This window comes from Strongylocentrotus purpuratus, unplaced genomic scaffold (assembly GCF_000002235.5).
Source record: "Strongylocentrotus purpuratus isolate Spur 01 unplaced genomic scaffold, Spur_5.0 spur5_scaffold_4, whole genome shotgun sequence".
Lineage (NCBI taxonomy): Eukaryota > Metazoa > Echinodermata > Echinoidea > Camarodonta > Strongylocentrotidae > Strongylocentrotus > Strongylocentrotus purpuratus.
The window spans coordinates 24,178,136-24,202,124 of NW_022145610.1; the positions used below are offsets into that span (position 1 = coordinate 24,178,136).

The 23,989-nt window shown below is 39.0% G+C and overlaps 1 protein-coding gene across 1 annotated transcript; it reads right to left on the reverse strand.

Moving 5' to 3' along the window:
* Positions 1–3,526: 3,526 nt before the first annotated feature.
* On the reverse strand, positions 3,527–11,842 carry LOC100892550. Its single transcript, XM_030998212.1, has 6 exons — positions 11,644–11,842; positions 7,651–7,713; positions 6,994–7,153; positions 6,156–6,373; positions 5,728–5,898; positions 3,527–5,229 (listed from the first exon to the last, which is right to left on the reverse strand). Exons 1-6 carry the CDS (start codon positions 11,803–11,805, stop codon positions 3,799–3,801), a joined length of 2,205 nt encoding a protein of 734 aa, XP_030854072.1. The 5' UTR covers positions 11,806–11,842; the 3' UTR covers positions 3,527–3,798.
* Between the last annotated feature and the right edge of the window lie 12,147 nt (positions 11,843–23,989).

The window sequence follows — 23,989 nt, forward strand, 5'->3', positions numbered from 1 at the left end:
AATACAGTCATGTTTTAATTCTTTTAAATCGCACTGATAAAGAAGGTTTCTGATTTTAAATGTTTTTATCTGATGTATTGTGTTGATGTAGTGCTATCAAAGAGATCTAAGTTTATCTTAACATTCATGAATGCTTACCGATACCTGGTAGAGTGTTATTGAAAAAATGTTCACAAAAGTGTAGTGTAATTGTGGTAAAGAGCATAAATAGAATATTTTCCTATTTACTGAAAGAAAGTCAGAAATCTATGTATTTAAATCACCGATTACTATTCAAAGTACCGGTATATGAAAACTTGGTGAACAAGTTTGTGTTCAGAGCATCAAAAATAATCCCTGTATTCCTCAAAACAGCTCTGAAATTGTTTTACTTAATGAAAAAACAAATTTGAGAGCCTGAGAAGAAAAAAAAGTAATTTGTAGGTTATTAGAACAGAGAAGAAGTGGATGACCAGAACGTTTCATTTTTAAATGTTCAAGTTTGTGCGTCATAAACTAGTATAGTTTATGATTTATCCATTGTGGACTGTTAGGTTTAATAGTCATTTTTTCATAATTTCAAATAGATTACTACTAATTTTTTAATACAAATTACGAACTATGCCCATTGTTAAGCAAGCAGTTTTCCAATTTGAAGAATGAAAAGTCTAATTGTATTTATGCTATGCATTAATTATATATATATATTTCTGAAATATATGAATATATTCTCAGGATTATAACTAATCAAATTGTTATGTTTTAACAAGTCAGTGTTGTAGATTCAAACTTAAATAAGAACACTATGAATAGGAATGTAGAAGGGGGGTATTGTCATTTTCTATTAGCCCTGTATAACTAATTGGTTTAAGGCGCTTGACTGTAGATGCGAAGGTCGAGGGTTCGAATCCCGACACGGCGCTAATATCCTTTGGCAAGATATTTACCTGCATTTGCTACTCTCCACCCAAGTGTTAAATAGGTACCCGGTAGGATGCGAATGTTCATGTGGTTGGACGAGCAAGTGTGCGCTTGTAGAATGGCGACTGGCTGGAATGCTCCCCAGGGAGTGGAAAATGTGCACACATTGTGTGCGGGTAAGCCTGAATCCGATGACCGGGGTAATAATATATCTGTAAAGTGCTTGGCCGGCACATCGTTGGATCGGTGTATTGAGCGCTATATAAAAAAACAGATTATTATTATTATTATTCACAATTAATATGTCTGTGCAATAATTGGAAATTATCTTCAGTTTGATTTATTGATGAGAATTGATATTGCTGGAGGTTTTAGATATAGATTATATGTATATTGTGTAAAACAGTCAAATGTATCAAGCTAATTATGTAATGAATATATGTTATGAAACCTTGTGATGAAAAAAAATTACACCGCTATTTAAAAAACTCTGCTTCTGGGCCGTTTCATAATTTTTTCATCTATAAAAAGATACAATAATTTTTGTAAGCTACTGAAATCATTGCAAATTTGTCATATAATTTTAGCATTTGTTATTGATAAGCAGTTCTATGATTTGTATTCTATGTTTTATTGTGTGTATTTTTCTTTGCTTTTTTTAAATTTCCATATATATTTTTGTAAGCCCTGATATAAAATGGTTTTGATGTAGCAAAATAATTTGATTTGACCCAAGGAGTTTGTTTAAATGAGGTTCCACTGTTTATTTTTAAAGTAATCCAGCACAAGAATAATAATACATAGAATGCAATAAAAAGGTGTGGTCTATTGTAAGTGTTATAATACAAATAACCCTTAACCCTGCATTGTCTTTGTAGCTGTAAAGGCAAGCGACTTGGTTTGATATCTGGCAGACACCACTCTTTTGGCATATGAATTAGGTAAAGCGATGATTTATTATAAGTGTCAAATCCATCTTCTTACGCATTCTATTCCTTCTAATATCTTAATTATAACAAAAAACATATCTAATAGTTCTGATATATGCATACCTGCCAACCCTCCCGCATTTTCCGGGATATTCCGCATTTCTGGAATTTTAGGACCTTAAAATGCGGGAGATTCCGCATTTTGGAAATTTAAGCCAAATTGGGCTTGTATTACCATTTGCCGCGATTTGTGTGAGAGCTCTCGTATAGTATACTGTGTGTGTGTTGATGGCCGCGGAAGCTCATTTGGCTTGTAATGACGGTTTTGCAGCGTATTTGTGCCACTGATCTATAGCGTAGAGATCAGCATTATGTGTGTGTGTGTAGCGTCTGGCCTGGCATGTACTCTCCATACACGTACACACACACACACGCATACAAGCGATGCACAAGAACATGCACGCTTGACGTGCGATAAATTTTGAGCGAACGGGTTAGCTTCGACGTGTGATCGTGAATGGTTACTAAACTTGCAAAAGTTTGTCAGTTTTACTTATAATGTCTTCCAATCCCAAGGAATACGCTTGCTTGATGGATTCATGGAGTTTACCGTACCATACTAACTTTTCAATTGTCTAATCCAGTATTTGGAAGGAGCGGTACCGGAGGTGAGTCAGTGCCAGTGGAGTGGGGCAGCGATGGCGAGGCGTACCGTACATGTACTGTGTATAGTTTGATCGATGCATGTCAAATGTTGCCGTAACTGAGCTGTGTTGGACAATCGCTACACCGAATTGAATTCAGCGTACCTGCCAACCCTTCCGAATAATCCGGAATATTCCATTTTTCTGGATATTTAGGACCCCAAAATCCGGAATATTCTGTTTTTTTCCAATTTTTTTTAATTTAATTTTTTTTTTTTTTTTTTTTTTGGTGTTGCTTAAGCCAAATTAAGCTTGTCTTATCCTTTGACGCGATGTTAGAGTTAACGTATTGCGTGCGTTGAAGGGCTGCATGATTAAATTCGCTTTTTTTGCACAGATTTACCGCGCATTGCCAGTTACACTGCCGCTAGCTGCATGTGCGAACGCCTGTTAAGTGTACAGATTTCTTATTTTTGAAGACATACCGCGCTAAAAATTCTTAATTCTCATTTTCAAATGTTGGCAGGTATGTATATGTGCAAACATTGGGAAATCAGAGTGTGTGTGTGTTGTGAAAATTTATTTTGAAAAGTATTATACTGGTTGATCAGAATTTTTTGAGAGCCAGTATGATGAGGTTTGTATTATATCGGTCTTGCCATAGCTTTCATGCCATGTAAAGTATTAAGCAATTTTTTAGAATAACAAAGAATGGAAGTGGTACATGTGACAAAAGATAAATGCAGTTACTGATATTGCGACTTTGTTTCTTGAAGTTCCTGGTAGATTGCAAGTCACAACTACAGATCACAAAAAGAATTATTTTAATTTGCTAGGTACATGCACATAGACAAGAAGTAAGACATGTATCAAAGTTGTACATTTTTCAAAGCTTTTATTGTATTTGTCATTTATATCAAAATCATATATAAAATAAAAGTGCTTATTACATGAATATCTCTTGTATTTCACATTTTATTGACTTTTATTTTTGTCATTTTCATTTTCACTAACTGGGAAAGCTGTTACTTTATATGGAAAGGTATCATTTTCATTAGTAAATGCTTTAAAAGCTATCATGAATTCTGGTAATGCAGCAAGATAAATTTAACAGAATTGGACTTAATTTGAATGTTAAAGACTACAAATCAATGCTACCTGTCCAAAATGTGTAGTAGCAAGAACCAAGTAAAAGAAATATTGAACGAAATCAAAATCTTAATTGATCTTAATTCCATTGAAGGGAAGAGACCTATTCTCTTCTGATTGTTGAGTTCTTGAACTTTAAGTTCTAACTAAATATGCATACTTGAGCATCCATCGTTCTACAACCTTGTGGATGTGACATAGAGATCCTCTAAGTTGTCCAACTGGACTTTGGTAGCTGCAAGGCGGGGCTGCAGGTGATCCACTTCGTCCTTTGGAACAGGCGGGGACTGATCGATTGGGTGGTCGGAACTGTCAGCGTTGCTACTGCCCATCCCGAGCATCTTCTGCACTGCTTGAATGCGCTCATGGACTTTCCTGGAGCTCCTGCGATGCAGCACAGGCAGTGGCCCTTCGGTGGCTTCCTCAACATGGCTTTGGTGCTGCAGCTTCGGCTTTGGGGAAGTACGAGGAGGTGCCACTGGCTTGTCAGATCGTTGCTCGATAAAACTCGAGCTTGGGTCAGTGATGTCAGTCGATGTATCGCAGTGCGTGGATGGATTCTGGATAACGATGTATCCTTGTTGATTGAGATTGTGCTGTCCCTTCGCATCAAGTTTTGTCTCTTCATTCTGGGAAGATTGGTAGAGTTGGTGGACCTGGGTTGGAGTCATCTGTGGAGCTTCAGTTTCGCAGACGCTCTCCGTTGCATGGGCTGCCCTCTGGCTTGGTACTGGATGTGTCTTCTGGTCTGTGGATTCTCCTTGTCCCTGGTGGACCTCCCAGGGATGACCGTTGATATCTGTGTAGCCTTTCTGCGCAGCTTCACTATGCTTGTTGTCACTCACTTCATCGTTGAAGTGCCTGACAGGTTTCTGGTGGGTCATCCCATTCTCCTGGAATTGCACCGGTGGCAATGGAAGGCAACACTGGTCATCACAATGAACACTATCATGTTGAGGGCTGGGTGGATCGAGTGTGATCTGGTCATATCCTGGTAGAGTAGCAGCAGACTGATGGTGCATGGAATTCCTTTTACTGCATAATCGCTTGACCGGTACTGGTTTCAGACTGATCAGATCGCTTGCATTTTGGTGCAGAGTTTGCAGGGGTCTTGCTTCATCACTCAGAGCAGCAAACTTCTGATCTGTAGGGCTTCTAGGAGATGTATGCGTGCTGAAGGTGTTGTGGTACTCATCGATGTTTCCCTGATCATGCCCTTTGCCAAAGTTCTGCTCTGAGACGTCTGGAAATCCCTGATGATGTTCCATGGTAACATTCACAGCTCCTTCGCCAGGGCTGTTGTGTCCTTGAGGACTGATCTGTCTAAACGTACTTGGATGCTGCCTGCCATGTTTGCTTCCTCTCTTCGAACCCCTAAGGCTGTACTTCCTTGGTATCGGATAATGCTCCAGGCTCTTGGCTGTACAGTGCTTGGGTTCAGGGTCATCCAGGACATCGTTCTTGACTTGCTCGGGTGGGGTAGGACGAGGATACAGAGCGGAGGGGTTTATAGGAGGGAGGGGTGGAGGAACTGGGGATGGGGTTGGGAGGGTCTGGTATCGGTGAATCTTGAAGCTGCTAGTATGCCGAAGCTCGTCCACAACATCCTGCATAGGAATACAATGAGAATTATCTTCAGAGACATCTTTCAAACACATTATTTTTGTGAAGATGGTTTAAAATGTATATTTTATCATGACTGTTACAACTCTGATCTTGATTTCAAGTGAGTGATAAACATGGTCTCATTAAAAATTACGACTTTATCTCACTTTTTTTTCTTCTACAATAACATTTGTCACTATCTTCTTCATATAAAAGACAACCGTTCATTCATTTCTCTCAAATGCAGGATGGCAATATACATTAGAACTACCAGCGCCATGAGGCTAACAATCACGTCTACTCAACTCCAAACACTGCAGCATTCGTTTTTCTTTAATCAGTTCAAAGCAATTCTATTCTATCCAATTAACTCTCTCATTATTTGCTACACAGCAATAATGTCCTTATAATAAATTATTTAAAAGATATGGATTCATCAGATGATATTTATTTGATGATTATTGACAAGAAATTATTCATACATCATGATAACATGTTACCTTTTTGAGTTGCGTTTCTTTTTCCGTTGGGAATGCCTTGGTAGGGGTGGCCACCAGTGAATGAATACTCTGCGAATCATAGATCCATGAAGTTTCAGGCAAATCACTCCCGTGCCGTCCTCTGCTTTTCATTGATATCTTGTCTTTGTTGTCTTTGGATGAAGGTGTATTCTAAGTGGTGAGGGGAGAGACATGAAGTAAAATGATCATCTTCCTTCTAGTTCTATTAAAAATCATTTAGAGTGTTGTCGGATTCTGTAGCTGAGTGATTGGATAACTTTAAACACAACTAATTTTATTTTGGATAAACTTGATAGTGAAAAAACTTGATTATGTAAATCAGTGCATTTATTCTGATTAAATATATCAAACAGATGAACCTCTTTCTGATAAACATATAGGAATAGCAACAGGCCTTAGTCCTATACCTTGAATTTGTACTTGGTCCTGGCGTGCTGTTCCGGTGCCTGGTCCTGGTTCTTGGTTTCGGTCTGGGTCTGGTCCTGGCTCGTGGCTTCGGACTGGGTCTGGTATAACTTCCATTGTCGGTTCCTTACCGGGGCGATGAGTAGACAGTAGATATAGAGAAACCCTACCAGGGCCGAGACCATACCGACTACACTAGATACCAGGTATACGAGGTAGACTGAAACAAACAAAAATAGATATCATTCATATCAGCCATTTATATAAAATTCCTATCAGTCAATTAATCATTTACTAATTGCAGTAGTAGTAGTAGCAGTAGTATATTAAAGTAGTAGTACTATAGTAGTAGTAGTAGTAGTAGTAGTAGTAGTAGTCATAATAGTAGTATAAGTAGTAGTAGTAGTAGTATTAGTAGCAGGCCTGATTAGTAGTATAAGTAGTGGTGGTGGTGGTGGTGGTGGTGGTGGTGGTGGTAGTGGTGGTGGTAGTAGTAGTAGTAGTAGTAGTAGTAGTAGAAGTAGATATAGCTTAATTTTAGTAGTATTTGTACTTGTAGTAGAAGTAGTAGAAGTAGTAGTAGTATAGTATATAGGGGAGGGGGCCCAATTTCAACCGGTGTCTCGAGAAAAAAAAACAGTGCACATTTTCTAAGCATTCTGTTTTGTTGTTGTTGTTGTTGTTGTTTATGTTTGTCAGTATGAATACAGATAATACTCTATTTATTAACACTGTAGAATTTTTGATAAAATTATACATCCTTTATATGCCACTCAATAAGCTACAGAAATTGTATGAACAAGTTTTGACAACTTTGAACCTGACACATTCCGAACTTACTGACGTATGGTGAACGCCACCGTGTATCCATTGAGACTGGGCCACTGTGATCATGCCTTGCAGGTAGGAAGATACTCATCTTTTCTGCAAACTCCAGAAGCAACATACTGGCGAAACAGAGCAGGAACGACGCTCCGCTTATCACGATCAGAATAAGACTCTATTTGTAGCAAGAAAACGTTATTATCCATTTTATTCGATTTGGTAGTAAATTTCATATGCACTTTCAAGTTGGAATTATGATATAAAAATATTGATATGATTCTTATGATTAGTATGGCATATAGGATGAAATTCACTGATATGGCGTGATGAACCAGCCAATCACTCCTTTTCCCTTGAAAAAAATGGATACAGATTCTCGGTAAATCACTAATGGAATGATTCAAATCCGCAAAGCCATTCACCGAATACAGAAATCAACATGATATCTACAGACTTTGCAGAAAACAATCCAATGACGGACTATAAAATGTTTTTTTGGGGAAAATGGGTATAGAAATAATGTGTAACGTATAATATCATGTGTAACTTCAACAACTTCAATAAAGTTACTCTTGTCTAAATGTGATTACATAGTTATTCAATTATCTTGAAAAACGGAATCATATCAGCCTCCAATAGATGTATAACCAAAGGAACATTTAAACGACCTACCTTCAAATAAGAAATCTTGCCACATAGTGCTATACCGATAGTGAGTATTCCTCCAATGAAAACCTGATGATAACAAAAGAACAACACTTGCCTTTGCCATTTATTCCATTTATTTCTACATACAAATACATCTCCAAATGATTTCATTGTTTCTTTCCTACTAAACTAAAGAACAGAGATATAGAAATAGGGAGAGAGAGAGAGAGAGAGAGAGAGAAAGGGGCGAGAGAGAAAGGGGCGAGAGAGAGAGAGAGAGAGAGAGAGAGAGAGAGAGGGGAAGAGAGAGGAGAGATATGGAGATATTTCCCAGTTTCCCCTACCGTCATGCTGCAAAACCTGATATATTAATAAGACGACTCTAACATTTCTGATACAAATCTGGACTATACTAATATACGCTGTCATTATCAGTTATTATAACTTTCCTTAAAGCTACAGTTATAATACTTAGAATATGTGACCAATATGCAGGCGCGGATCCAGGGGGGGGGCCGAGCGGGCCTTGGCCCCCCCCCCCCCCGCAAAAAAAAAAAAAAAAAAAAAAAAGAGAGAAGAAAGGAAAAGAAGGGAAAGGGAAAGAGGAGAGAAAGGGAAAGAAAGAAGAGGAAGAAGAAAAGAAAAGGGGGAAGAAGGAGATCGGGGAGGGGGGGCGAAAGGGCCTTGCCTCCCAGGCTGTTGACCCCCCCCCCCCCCCAATCAAAAAAATAAGAGAGAAGGAAGGAAAGGGAAAGAAAAAAGGAAAAGAGGAGATACTGGCGTACTGATGAGGGGGGGGGGGGCTTGGGGAAATCAAATTCAAACGTGGTTTATTTCTAATTCCACAACGGTGGATTACAAATAATGCTAAAATGACATAATGTCCGAGATTTTTCCTCACTTTTTAGTAAATTATACGTTTGTATGTGTTTGTTGGAAAATGACAAATTCCTAAATTTACAGCCAGGCAAGAAATATGATTCTTGAGATTCCTACATGTCAGGGCCCGAGGTACAGCGGGGATCGGGAGCCCCGAGCTCCCCCCCCCCCCCCCCCCCCCACTTTTTTGAAAAAGTATATTAAAGATAAATAATATAGAATGAGAGCAAGAAAGAAAGAATAGTTAACTGCCAGTGTTAAAAAATAATGAGGCATCAAAATATGCTCATCTGACCGTGAATAATGCCTAAAACCCCTAAGCTTCCGGGGCTCTGCCCCCTGGATTCCACCTAGGGCCCTACGGCGGGCCCTTAGATGCTCATCTGATGGTAATTTAATGCCTAAAACCCCTGAGCTTGCGGGGTTAGACAAGGTATCAAAATGTGTTTATCTGACCGCAGGCGCGTAGCCAGGGGGGCGGTCCCCCCCCCCCCCATTTCGGAAGAGGACGTAGGAAAAAAAAGGAGCAGACAAAGAACATCTGTGAAATTCAGACAAGGATTAAGTATATAGAGAACGGTACAACGAATCGTCTTCTTTCTCTCATAATCTTATGAAACGCCAAAGCTTCCGCGCTTCGCGCGGAGGGGGGGGGGGAACCTGAATTCAGACGAGGATTCAGAGGCGAGAACGGTTATACGAATCTTGAATGGCTTAATGAAAAGTAATATATTCCGCGCTTCGCGCGGGATGGAGGGGGAACTAAATTCCTATGTGGATTATTTTCGAGAGCGGTACAACGAATCGTCTTCTTTCTCTAATGATTTAATGAAAATTAAAAGCTTCCGCGCTTCGCGTGAGAGGGGGGAGCCTGAATCCAGACGAGTATTCAGAGGCGAGAACGGTAATACGAATCTTGAATGGCTTAATGAAACGTAAAATATTCCGCGCTTCGCGCGGGATGGAGGGGGAACTAAATTCCTATGTGGATTATTTTCGAGAACGGTACAACGAATCGTCTTCTTTCTTTAATGATTTAATGAAAATTAAAAGCTTCCGCGCTTCGCGCGAGAGGGGGGAACCTGAATCCAGACGAGGATTAAGAGTCGAGAACTGTACAACGAATCGTCTTCTTTCTTTAATAGTTTAATGAAACGTCAAAGCTTCCGCGCTTCGCGCAGGAGGGGGAGGGGGAGACTGAATTTAGACAAGGATTAAGAGTCGAGAACGGTACAACGAATCGTCTTCTTTCTCTAATGATTTAATGAATCGTAAAAGCTTCCGCGCTTCGCACGGGAGGAGGGGGGGGGGAGAATCTAAATTCAGACGAGGATTATTTTCGAAAACGGTACAACGAATCGTCTTCTTTCTCTAATGATTTAAGGAAATTTAAAAGCTTCCGCGCTTCGCGCGGGAACCTAAATTCAGACGAGGATTAAGAGGCGAGAACGGTAATACGAATCTTTAATGGCTTAATGAAACGTAAAAGCTTCCGCGCTTCGCGCGGGATGCATGGAGGGGGAACTAAATTCCGATGAGGATTATTTTCGAGATCGGTACAACGAATCGTCTTCTTTGTCTAATGATTTAATGAAAATTAGAAGCTTCCGCGCTTCGCGCGAGAGGGGGAACCTAAATCCAAACGAGGATTAAGAGTCGAGAACTGTACAACGAATCGTCTTTTTTCTTTAATAGTGTAATTAAACGTCAAAGCTTCCGCGCTTCGCGCAAGAGGGGGAGGGGGGAAACTGAATTTAGACAAGGATTAAGAGTCGAGAACGGTACAACGAATCGTCTTCTTTCTCTAATGATTTAATGAATCGTAAAAGCTTCCGCGCTTCGCACGGGAGGAGGGGGGGGGGGGGGGGGGGGAGAATCTAAATTCAGACGAGGATTATTTTCGAAAACGGTACAACGAATCGTCTTGTTTCTCTAATGATTTAATAAAACGTAAAAGCTTCCGCGCTTCGACCGGGAGGAGGGGGGGGGGAGAATCAAAATTCAGACGAGGATTATTTTCGAAAACGGTACAACGAATCGTCTTCTTTCTCTAATGATTTAAGGAAATTTAAAAGCTTCCGCGCTTTGCGCGGGAACCTAAATTCAGACGATGATTAAGAGTCGAGAACTCGACAACGAATCGTCTTCTTTCTCTAATAGTTTAATAAATCGTAAAAAATTTCCGCGCTTCGCGCGGGAGGGGAAAAATTAAATTCAGACGAGAATTATTTTCGAGAATGGTACAACGAATCGTCTTCTTTTTATTTAATGAAACGTCAAAGCTTCCGCGTTTCGCGGAGGAGGAAGGGGGAAATCGCCCCTCCCTGCACCGACCCCCCCCCCCCTCCGCATTACGTCACTGTTGGTCACCATTACGTACCAATATTTGGCTCGCATAATTTCAAATTTGGGCCCCCCCCCCCTAAGAAATCCTGGATCCGCGCCTGCCAATATGACACCATTTGGTTGTACTTATTCATACACTTCTAAATCTGTCACTGTATGTTCTCCGGACAATCCCCCCCCCCCCCCGTGTACGTTCCCTTCCGGGCCTTCCCCTGTGCCTCGTGAAACGTTGGCGTACCAACGGGGTAGGATGCTTTCTTAATCTGTCACTGCATTTACATCTACCGCAGATTTGAACCACGAAGATTTGAAGCATATAGATGTAAGAGCAAAATTTTCTAAGTTGGTCTGAGGCAAATGCCAGAATATAAATTATGGGAGCGAGCAATATATATATATATGTTATATACATGCATATATATCTTTTGAAATTTTACGGTGAAAGCTATTTTTCTTAACATAAAAATGATGTCAGATATAAAATGTAAAAATTGTTAACGACCACTTGCTGCTCGAATATAAGGTGACGCCTTGCCCAAATATATTTTTTATATTGGTAATGCCAACTATTCGGGGAGGGGAGCGGGGGGGGGGGGGGGGGGGGCTGCAGCTCACCAAGTCAACTGTATGACACACAACCCAGTGATAATTTCTCCGTGGTCAATTAAATTTCTTACACTAACCCAATACTTAATTTAAACTCTGTATCCAGCACAGTTGACTACACGTTTTATTAGATAAATAAGACCCAACAATCTTTTTTAAAGAAAGAATCTTAAATTGTTTACTTACAGCTCCACCGACCCACAATGGTGTCTTGATGCTAAGGACGATCCCTTCTTCCAGGATGGCATATATTCCAACAGTCACGAGACCAATAGCCGAGATCACAGAGAGAGTTCCAAACAGACTTAGACCAAAGATGGCCGATAATTTGACGTCGAGTTTCTCCATCCTGAAATAAAGTGCATTTAATTCAATTTAATTCAATCAATTCAATTCTTTTTATTCATCCAAATTCACAAGAATACATATAAAAATTTGTTTTGGTCACAAATTGTAAAAATACCTATATGAGAAACTATATCGTTGTGTTTATAATCATCGCAGAACCATCAAAATAAAAGGTAGACAAAATAGAAATATTCTTATATTCTAGTATTACACATCGAAAATGATGAAAAGGATAGAACATCAGTGTGAAGGACGGAAGGAAGGAAAACCATATTCATTTACATTTGACTAAATTGTATTTGTCTTATGTTCTGAAAGGGGGATAGCCCTTCAAAGAAAGTTGACTTGGATGGACCCCTCTGCATGTATACAACCACTGGCGTACTGGTGGGGGGGGCTTGGGGGGCGCCAGCCCCCCCCCCCCCCAATAAAATTGAACCATGACTTATTTTCACAAGTAATGTATAAATGTTCGTGATATCACATGATTTTCAACAAAATGCTATAGTTTCTCCATTATTTCTTGCAAACTGACCCATTCCCAAATAGTCAGGAAGAGCATATGTTTTTATATAGTCACTAAGGGCCTTGTAGTGGCCACTAACAGTAACACTAATTCCTTTCCAGAAGCTACTGTGCAAATCACTGTCGGGAGATAACATGCTACCCACCACTCGGGCTGAGCATGCACAGATTTGCGAACGAGCGTTCCATACTTACATCATGTAACACAGCACATATACCATTAAGGGGCTCAGTGGGGGGAATTGAATTCAGACAAGATTAAGAGTAGAGAACGGTACAACGAATCGTCTCCTTTCTGTAATAATTTAATGAAACGGCAAAGCTTCCGCGCTTCGCGCGGAGGGGGGGGGGGGGGAAACTAATTTCAGACTAGGATTAAGAGTCGAGAACGGCACAACGAATCGTCTTAATCTTTCTCTAATAATTATAAAACGCGAAAATGATTTCAGACAAGGATTAAGAGTAATAATTAAATGAAACGAAAAAGCTTCCGCGCTTCGCGTGGGAGGGGGAACTGAATTCAGACAAAGACACAATAAAACGACTCGTCTTCTTTCTCTAATAATTTAATGAAACTTAAAAGCTTCCGCTTTTCGCGCCTGAAGGGCGAAAATGAATTCAGACAAGGATTAATAGTATTAATTTATTAAAACGTCAAAGCTTCCGCACTTTGCGCGAAAGGGGGGGGGGGACGGAATTCAGACAAGGATTAAGAGTCGAGAATGGTTCAACGGTACAATGAAAATGAATGAATCGTCATCTTTCTCTATAAATTCAATGAAACATGAAGGCTTCCGCGCTTCGCGTGGAAGGAGGGAACTGAATTCAGACAAAGACACAATAAAAGGATTCGTCTTCTTTTTCTAATGATTTAATGAAACTTGAAAGCTTCCGCGTTTCGCGCGGGATGGGCGAAAACGAATTCAGACAAGGATTAATAATACTAATTTATTGAAACGTCAAAGCGAGTCGAGAACGGTTCAACGGTACAATGAAAATGAATGATTCGTCTTCTTTCGCTAATAATTTAATGAAACTGAAAGTGAATTCAGACAAGGGTTAAGAGTCGAGACCGGTACAATGAATCGTCTTTTTTCTCTAATAATTAAATGAAACGTCATAGCTTCCGCGCTTTGCGCGGGAGGGGCGAAACAAGAATTAAGAATCGAGAGCGGTACAAAGGATCGTCTTCTTTCTCTAATAATTTAATGAAACGTGAAAGCTTCCGCGCTTCGCACGGGATGAGCGAAAATGAATTCAGACAAGGATTAAGAGTAATAATGTATTGAAACGTCAATGCTTCCGCGCTTAGCGCGGGAGGGGGGGGGGGGGAACTGAATTCAGACAAGGATTAAGAGTCGGGACCGTACAATGAATCGTCTTCTTTCTCTAATAATTAAATGAAACGCCATAGCTTCCGCGCTTCGCGCGGAAGGGGCGAAACAAGAATTAAGAATCGAGAACATTACAACGGATCGTCTTCTTTCTCTAATAGTTAAATAAAACGTGAAAGCTTCAGCGCTTCGCGCGGGATGAGCGAAAATGAATTCAGACAAGGATTAAGAGTAATAATGAATTGAAACGTCAAAGCTTCCACACTTAGCGCAGGAGGGGGGGGGGGGGTAACTGAATTCAGACAAGGATGAAGAGTCGGGACCGGTACAATGAATCGTCTTCTTTCTCTAATAATTAAATTAAACGTCATAGCTTCCGCGCTTTGCGCGGGAGGGACGAAACAAGCTTTACGAGTCGAGAACAGTACAACGGACCGTCTTCTTTCTCTAATAATTTAATGAAATGTCAAAGCTTCCGCGCTTCGCTCCAGGAAGTGCCTGAAAATGTGTCTAATTTGGTTCTAAAATTGCAAATGCTTCTTACTTCTTACCCCTGCTTGGTCGCTCCGCTCCCTCGCCGTTAAAGCCTTGTTCTGTTGCTTCTTCGTTTTACATAAATTTCACCCCCATGCCATTTTGTGTGCCCCCCCCCCCGGTAAGAAATTCCTGGATCCGCCACTGATGCCCATGCCCCTTGAGCTTCGGGGGCTTCGCCCCTTGAACCCCACTGGCCTTTGCCCCTATACCCCACTTTGAGAAACGTAATTCAGCGGGGCCTGCATGTTAGAGTGGGGTGATTCGGATTATTTTTTGTCAGCACCCCAAAACGTTTTTGCTCATTACGCCACTGTATACAACCAGAGAAGTGAAAATCGAAATAAGATAATAGGGCCTCGGAAGGTCGACGGGGCGTATCCAGGATTTTGTAAAAGGCGAACCATAACATTCTAACAATTATTTGATAAGCCAATATACAAACATACATATTAGAAACGCTGTAAGTATTTTCTTATTTTGTTGTCATATTCACTGTCTTGGTATAAGAGTAATGCACGTCGAAATTTCGTAAACTGATAAAAACTGTTGGATTTAAAACATGGTTCTTCTTTTCTCAGTCATTTTTGCGTTAACCTATGCAATCATAATAGGTAGAGAGAGAGAGAAAGAGAGAGACAGAGACAGAGAGAGAGAGAGAGACAGACAGGCAGACAGAGAGAAAGAAGGCAGAGAGAGAGAGAGAAAGAAAGAGAGAGAAAGAGAGAGAGAGAGAGAGAGAGAGAGAGAGAGAGAGAGAGTGGGGGTTGCTTGCTCCTTTTCGTGTTTTTGATTTGCAGATTAAATTGCCTTCTCTGAAGGACCAATTTTCCATTTGATTATCTAGCATGGGAAAGAAAGGTAAATGGATTCTCAAAGATGAAAATGGACACCGTTATGCTAATATATAGATATTTTTATAATTAATGAAGACCTGAATAAATTGCATAATCATTAGCAAAAAATTGATGTAAATTTTGTTTTAGAAATTTAATTGAAAATTCAAATACATTGAAATCTGTGTCATTTTCGATTCTCGAAATCTCTTCATATGAAAGGCAAAACAATCCGGAAACCTAAATTTACTGACATGATTGTATTTTCAAACTCTAAGGAACTTCAATCTTCATCAGCATAATTTGACTAAAGTTGTTTCACAACTCCGATCAGGGTTTATAGACAAAACACACCCCAAAATTAACAAAGCAGATTAATTTGTTTGGAATAGTAAAAAAATTGAACAAATCGAGGCTGAACTCCACCATCGGCCATTGGTCTCATTCTATAATGTACATTTGTTCTAACAACTAAATAATTCAAACCCTTACCAAGTTTTGTAAGTATGTGAACAAATGCTTTTCTCCGATTTACTTGAGAATGTGACATATAAAAGCTACTACATCTAAAATTATCCATCAAAGGCCCTTATTCAACCACCCACCTTTTATTATTGACTTACGAAAATGGATGTGGATAACTTAGTTGTTACTGTATCACACTCACTACACACTGATTTAAAATAGAAATGTTTACATACGTGATGGGAAAAGCTGACCAGTCCAGTTCGTACCACTGTGATATATATTGACAGCAAAAGATCTATATAATGTACTTGATCTTGAGGAAGAGCAAAAGATGGATTTCTTCCAGTACGCCATCCATCATATCAGTTAGATATCCCCTTGTAGTGGACACAGAAATGTCTTACGCATGCACACTTCTTCCAGCCAACATTGTGAACTGATATGCAAATACGAATCGAGTGCATGCCTAGCAATGCAACGGGGGTTCGTTTCACTGTCCACGATATTCTTGCAATTTATCTCAACAATGGAACTGATTCCCCAAAAAGGTTCACCTATTGTTAAGGGATTCTATAGAATCAGATTCTGATTTCGTGAGCACACAGGATTTGCTGGTGCGTGTAACAGATGTTAGCTTCATCTGAGTAAGTTGTAGCACCCGTAATAAACATAGCTGTTTGTAATGTAGGTCTATTTTTTTATATCAGGAGAGAATATAAGCAAAACACTTTCGAAAGATCTTTTTGTTTTCCCAGTACAAAATCATACAGGTAATGCTTGATTAAAGAATAGGAAACTAGATGGAATTCGACTGCGCGCAGTCGAAAATGATGCCTCCGTCATAGAGCAATTTTAACCGAAACGGAAGAAATTTTTCAAATTCAAGTTCAATTGTAATCCATTAACATGTTCTCAGAATATCGTGATTACAAGCAATTTCTCATATACATATATGACCCTTTGATCTTTGACCTCATGACCCTAAAATCTACTCAGTTCAATGGCTCTGCAAGATTTCCTGAGTTAAATAGTAATCCATCTGTCAGTTCTAATGAGAATGCGTCCACAAGCTATTTTTGCATACATAATGAGCCCATGACCTTTGATCTTATGAACCATTCATTGGCTCTGCAAGATACATAAATGATCTAAGTTTGGCAGGAATCCAATCTGTTCTAATGATAATACGATCACAAGCTATTTTTGCATACATAATGAGCCGCATGACCTTGACCTTTACCTCGTGACCCCAAAATCTAATCAGTTCATTGGCTTTGCAAGATACATACATGACCAAAGTTTGGCAGGAATCCATCAATCGGTTCTTCAGATAACGCGATCACAAGCTGTTTTTGCATACATAATGAGCCCTGTGACCTTTGACCTCGTGACCCCAAAATCTAATCAGTTCATCAGCTCTGCAAGATACATACATGGCCAAAGTTTGGCAGGAATCCATCAATCGGTTGTTCAGATAACGCGATCACAAGCTGTTTTTGCATACATAATGAGCCCTGTGACCTTTGACCTTTGACCTCGTGACCCAAAATGTAATCAGATTGTTTTCCTATAGTGATACACACTATCACTAAGTTTGAAGTTTAAATCTCCAGTGGTTCTTGAGATATCATGATAACAATCTCAATGTATGGAATTTCATAAGTTGACCTCTGTGACCCTTGACCTTTGACATACGTGCTCCAAAATCTAATCAGATCGTCTTCCTATGGTGATACATACTATCCTTAAGTTTGAAGTTTAAATCTCGAATGGTTCTTGAGATATCGCGCTAACAAACTCAATACAAGGAATTTCATAAGTTGACCTCTGTGACCTGTGACCTTTGACCTACGTACTCCAAAATCTAATCAGATCGTCTTCCTATGGTGATAAACACTATTCCCGAGTCTTAAGTTTAAATCTTAAATGGTTCTTGAGATATTGTGATAACGGTCAAACGGGACGTACGGACGGACGGACGTACGGACGGACAACCCGAAAACATGATGCCTCCGGCACCACCTTCGGTGGCGGAGGCATAAAAAGCGAGTGAAAGAGAATGGTACAGCGACCCTCCCTCCCCCAAGTCCAAAAATCTTGAGAGCCCGAGAGAGAGAGAGAAAGGTAGATACAGACAGATCAATAGATAGATAGAGAGAGAGAGAGAGAGAGAGAGAGAGAGAGAGAGAGAGGGTGCGATGGGAAGAGATGGGCTGCCTTACTTGTATCTCCACCCCTCTCTCTCTCTCTCTCTCAATTTCCTTTCATGCTCCCTTTGCCTCTGTCTCCAATGACCTCCTCGATCTGTCTTTCCATATACCCATCTTCTCTATTTTTCTTCTTTCTCTTCCTCTGAACCGATCCCTTTTCTCTGTCTCTATGTCCTTCTCTTTCTCCCTCTCTCTCTATCAATTTCCTTCCCTTCTCTATTTGTCTCTGTCTCCATCTCCCTCCTTAATTGATCAGTCTTTCCATTCGACATCCTCTCTATTTTTCCTTTCTTTCTCTCTTTCTCTGTCTTTCTTTCTCCCTCTCTCTCTTAATTTCCTTTCCTTCTCTATTTGTCTGTCTCCATCTCCCTCCTCGATTGGTCTTTCCATTCGACATCCTCTCTTTCTCCACTCTTTCTCTTTCTCTGAGCCCATCCCTTTTCTCTGTCTCTGTCTCTGTCTCTGTCTCTCTCTAGGAAAGACATTACCAAATGACAACACACTTTTTAACGCAATCTTAAATCAAATTTTTGATTTATTTCAATATGCAAGCATTGTCATAATAACATTTAAAAACATGTTGAATGCTTTCAAATTACATGTTCATTCTCAACAATGAAATGATTATAGTAAAACTTGCAATACAAATAAAAGAGAAATATAAGTTTCTCTTAGAAACTGAGATACCGAACTATGGAATGAAGATTATAAAAAAAGAGTATTACCAATAATAAGAATACTTAAGAATTAACATTGGATTAGAAAATACAAGTGAAGTAATAGGAAATGAAGCATAAAGCTCAATGTTCTTTAAGTTTGTCAAGTAAGTGATGTACTATCCGAAATACTTCTGAAGGTTCTTTTCTACACTGGAATGTTAGACTTTCAAAATAATAAAACAGTATAACATACTTCACAATAATGTAATGTACTATCTGAAGAATATTTGAAGTAGAACTTAGAAATAATGAACCCTTGTATAATAAATCATGCATGATTATTATCCAGGCATATTGAGTTACAGCTAACGAATCATCAGCAACATTTGCAATCATTCATTGAGAATTTAAAATGATCTTGCATGCTTCTGAAACAAGGTTTGAACTGGTGGTGTAGGTTGGTTCTAGCCATAGTCAGGGCACTGGCATGGGGTGGAGGAAAGGGAGAGGGAGGGGGGAGAAGGAGGGAGGAGGGGGAGGAGGGAGGAGGGAGGAGGGGGGAGGAGGGAGGGGCACTGGTATAACTAGATGGGTGAATTCAAAGGAACATGTTCCTTAACTGCTCTCTTTTCTCCCCTGCCTCTTCGCTTGTTTTTGTTGATGCAATCGATGTGGGGGGGGGGGGGGGGTGAGGGCATGTGCCCCCTTCAGCTATGCCACTAAGTAATGTTATCATGACTGATTTGAAATGATCCTGAAAAATTGTTAACTTTTCTTTTTTCTTACATTCTATATCTGATTTTTACAAACCTTATCCATGGCATAAGTTACTAAATGTGATAACTTCTCTTTATCTTTACAAGTACAACCTAATATCAAACCAATTACTTATCTCAAATCATGTATTCTGTCGGTTCTTTAACACATTGATGTCTCAATAAGAGCCAGAAGGATGTTGAGTGACTTGAGGCTGTGTTAAAGTATATGAGTTAATGCTCTTCTGGCCCCAAACAGACAATATGTACTTCACTTGTTGACAAGACAAAAGTATGCACTTTGTTAATTAGATCGCATATTTCAGCAGTACAGAATTAAAATCCTTTAAATATTGAAAATTTTACATGACTTTGAATGAAGCAGTTGTTAGATCGGTCTTTCATAATGACATACGTTCAAGTGTATAAAATAAAAGGTTTCTCTGAAATATAAGGAAAAAACATGATGAATAAAAATGAAACTAAAATAAATAGGAGTGAAAAATCATGAGATAGCTAAAATAATCATATGATACTACATGTATATGAAAACAAAACACACCTAATAATAATAATTTTAAGAGTATTGCTTAACATTGCATTGATTTTCACAAAAATTTGGCAGAGCAAAATAATATGCGTGTTTATACTGAATTATCAACTGCACAACTATTGACTACCGGTACTTCAAATTTTCTATAACTAATCCTAAACAGAGATATTTGAACAGGTTTGTTAGTATACCTTTAAACCTGTGTTAGTGGCCATCTCTATATGAAGGCCACCTGTCTATAGCGGTCACCCCTATTGCCTCCCTTTAGAAGGAAATGTGTGTTAAGGAACCTGTCTAGAATGACCACCTGTCTACAGTGGCCACTTCTTGTGTTTTGCTTTGGTGGCCTTTATAGACAGGTTTGACTGTACAGATGGAGTAGAGCATGCTCTTACAAGCATTGCAGTAGGGTACCAAAGCGCTGGCTTCATATTTGTGTGTCGTCCAGGTTACTGGTTCCAGACAATAGAGCCTGCACATGAGGTTCACCGCAAAAAATTCAGTGTGTCTGGGATAGGTGTGTTTACCACACCGTTGTTTTGCACAAAAGTAATTGGAACCAACAACCTTGACAATTTGGCTAGTATGACATCACACTTCAGTCCCTGGACCCTGTATGCCAGTGTTGACCCTTTCCATGTAATGGCTTACCATGCTTTTTGAAAAGGATGACAAATATTCTTTTACTTCATTGATAAACAATAACTCTTTCATTGCTTTGGTTGAATTTGAAAACATGCAATGGACTGCATCAGTCAACTATTGTCACACACAGTGTGTATGGAACATACTTCATCAAACCAAATGGCAGTCCATGGATTAAGTTACTAGCGAAGAAAGAGTTGGAACAGCAAGTCATTTGGCAGTGGTCTATACCTGCATTTGTTTTTAACATATCGTTGATAATGCCACAGACAAAACTAATTTGCACATTTAAAAAGAAAATTCTTTGCAAATAGTGTTTGTTGATAACATGAATATATACATGTATGTAGCAATATTTATGGTCCATTTTGACATTGTGCAATCAACACATTGTTTCGATGCCCTGGGCCAAAAAAAAAAAAGGAGACACCAGTTTGATGATCACTTTTTTTTTTTAAACACGCAAACTCTTATCCAGTTAAACTTGTACAGCTTCAGTTGAAGAATTTTTTTCTGCAGAGTTATATTAAATTCTTTTGAATATTTCTATAACAACATTTTTATTTTTAAGTTTTCCACATCTTACAAAAAAGCTTCAATACCATGGGGATGCTAATTTACTATTTTCACACCAGAGTTTCATAGTTTGCTATCACATTCTTTAACTGTCGAAACTAAGTTCAAATTTTTGTTTCCTACTACACATCTTTGCACCAAACAGCGAAGCGCATATTTCAGCAATAAAAAGTACATAAAATTGAAGGCCAGTCAAAGTGCACTTGCATTTTTTCATTATTATATCTTAAAATACCATTTCCTTATAAATCAATCACAAAAAACAATCAAAAAATGAAGTTTGGATCACATTCAGTGCCCATTATCACCATACCATGATACTTGTTCAAGCATCAGTCTCATAGGTATTATCTACAGCTAAAGCAGAAAAGTTTCATGACATTAAAACTTGCTGGTTTCACAGCAGTAGAGTCTGTGACTCCAACACACACTCTGAAATTAGAGCACCTTAAACCATCATGTATAAAGCTCTGGAAGGATGCTTCTTATATGCATTTTTCCCTTTACTTTTAAAACGGCCAACAAGGGTGGGGACTTCCCCCATCAAAGAAAGGCAAAGTAACCCCCCATTCAGATTGCCAGGATTCATTGTATAGCTATACAATTTTGTTTTAGTCCGATCGTCGTATATAAAGAAACGTCATAAATCAAAACGCACGTTTGAGCGGTTTTTTTTAATGAAAACTTGATAAAGAATCAGCGTTCTGCTCAAGGTTAACATTGTCTCATAGGAAAAAAATGGGCAGGGCTTATCACGACCGCGCACAGATGATCGGTCAGCTGTTGGGTCAATTGACATCTTCAAAATTAGTTTCTCTATATGACGTTTCTTTGAACGATGTTGCTTTCTAGTCTACTCCTTTCGCTTTACAATGATTTATACATTTCTTAAGATGAGTTTCACATAAATTTCCTGTAGTCTGAACAAGCCTCTCCTATTTCTGGTTGTGTAAATGGGGTTCCACAGTCCCCTCAATTAACATGAAACTCTGCATTCACATTCATTCTTCTCCAACAAATAAAAAAATACCAGTCCCCTTCAGGTGTTAATAAATTTTGAACATGCTGGTATATCTCCAGGTGTGTTGCCCAAAGTTTCTGACACATCAGCAGTCATTATATGCAACACACACTGTAACAATGAAGTACTCTCGCTCTGGTCTAGAGCTAGACAAGATTATGCATATTACTAGAACCAGTTTGGCAATGTTTGACACCTCTATTTCAAGCATATTGCAAGGGGTAAATACTGGCATTCACTCTCCGGCAGCTTAATAAAGAAAATCAAATGGATGTCTGATGGTTTCTTCCTCTGAGAGCACCATCAATATAAATTGCGTTTTCTGTTCAAATCTCAATGGCAAAGCCGACATTGTCAACCATAACCCGACATGCATGAAGTCTGGGGAGCTGTATGTCGGTGCACCTGACATTGACAAAAATGTTTATCAAATTCTCTTCCTGCTTGATCTCACAATAGTTCTTATCGAGGGTTCAGTGACACAAAGACGTAACTCCTTTTTTTTTGCCAAACTGAGTATTTGATATCAAAATGTTCACAAAAATGTGGGCTTTCCAGGAAACACAAAGACTTAACTCCACCCAACATCCCATTGAAGTCAATGGCTAGTGAAACATAGACTTAACTCCTTAGTCCAAGTGCTCAGTGACACATAAACCATTTTTTTCTCAAAATGGAGTTACGTCTTGTGTCACTGACCCCTCGTTATATTGTAGAGAGTAAGTGTGCTATAAATCTCATCAAAATGCAAGCAAGAAAAATGTCATTTTCCACCAAACAAAAAAGGTTATCGTGTCACCATGACAATATAAACACAAAAGTTTCCCATGTCCGCACACTCACTTATTTTACATACGGTTTGGGATTTTGTTGTGAAAGATGCATGTTATCTGATCTATGGCTTCTTCAATTGACTGGGTGGCAACTCACGATCTCTCACAAAGATGGCAAGTGAATATGTCAGTATGCATTAGCTTGAAACAAGAAAACTATTCGTACCAGCTCAATCGCATTCTTCAAATCGTTCCTGCAAAGATAATCTTATGGTTTGCTATTACAAAACAATTTTCACTCTCTTCAAGTTTCTACCAATCCCATAATGCATGTACACTGCAATACATGATTCTCATTCCAGCTACACAGGTAACGTTTACAGCAGAATTTCTGCTTTAACATCGACCACTGAAAGTTATATGCAGTATCCAGTAGGCTACAAGCCTGCACTTATTCCGCTGTAGTACATGCAATCATTTTTTTCATCTGAGTTCACAATCCTGACAAAAATTATGCCACGGGCAGCATTTTTATAAACACAAGCTCTTGTTACCATCCATGCTTTCTCGTTGGTGAATTTTACAAATCAATCAATCAATTAAAAACTTTTGTTTAAAGTTGCGAAAAAAAGTTTAAAAAGAACTCCATTTTAAGTACAATTTAATCACATAACCATTCAATTTTTTTTTCACCAAGCAAACATGATAGTTAAAATGTTATTGCCATTAACTCAACATTCAAAATGTGATTTCAGTTGTACCTTTTAGCTATTCAAAAAAGTTATCATCTCACAGTGTCGGAAAGAAAAGTGAAAAATAATATGAAGAGGAAGACAAAAGACTTAATTACTTGATTTCTGGTAAAATATAGGAAATAAATTCTCACAGAATCCAACAAAACTTACACTGAATGTTCAAGAATACAAATAAATGACATGTGCCAACAATTTTGGTAGAAAATGTAGTGGATGAGTAACGAGCATTGATAGATAAGGAAATCCGGGTAAGTAGGCCAGACACCATGTGCTTATTAAACACAGGCCACTATGTGCAAGTGAGAGTTGTGGTTTTTATTGAAAATGATTTTCAGCAAGTGTTTGTGAGGTTGTTTTTATCTTACTATTTCAAACAATCAATCTACTGCAGGATATAAAATCCAGAATGAATTATAGCCACGTTCTCTTGACATACGATGCCCATTAAGGTATTAAGCAAACGCGTTTAATTACAGAACTGATGATCATTCCTCCCTAGCATTTCGTTTATTGCACAATGCCATCTCAGGGTCAAGTTGC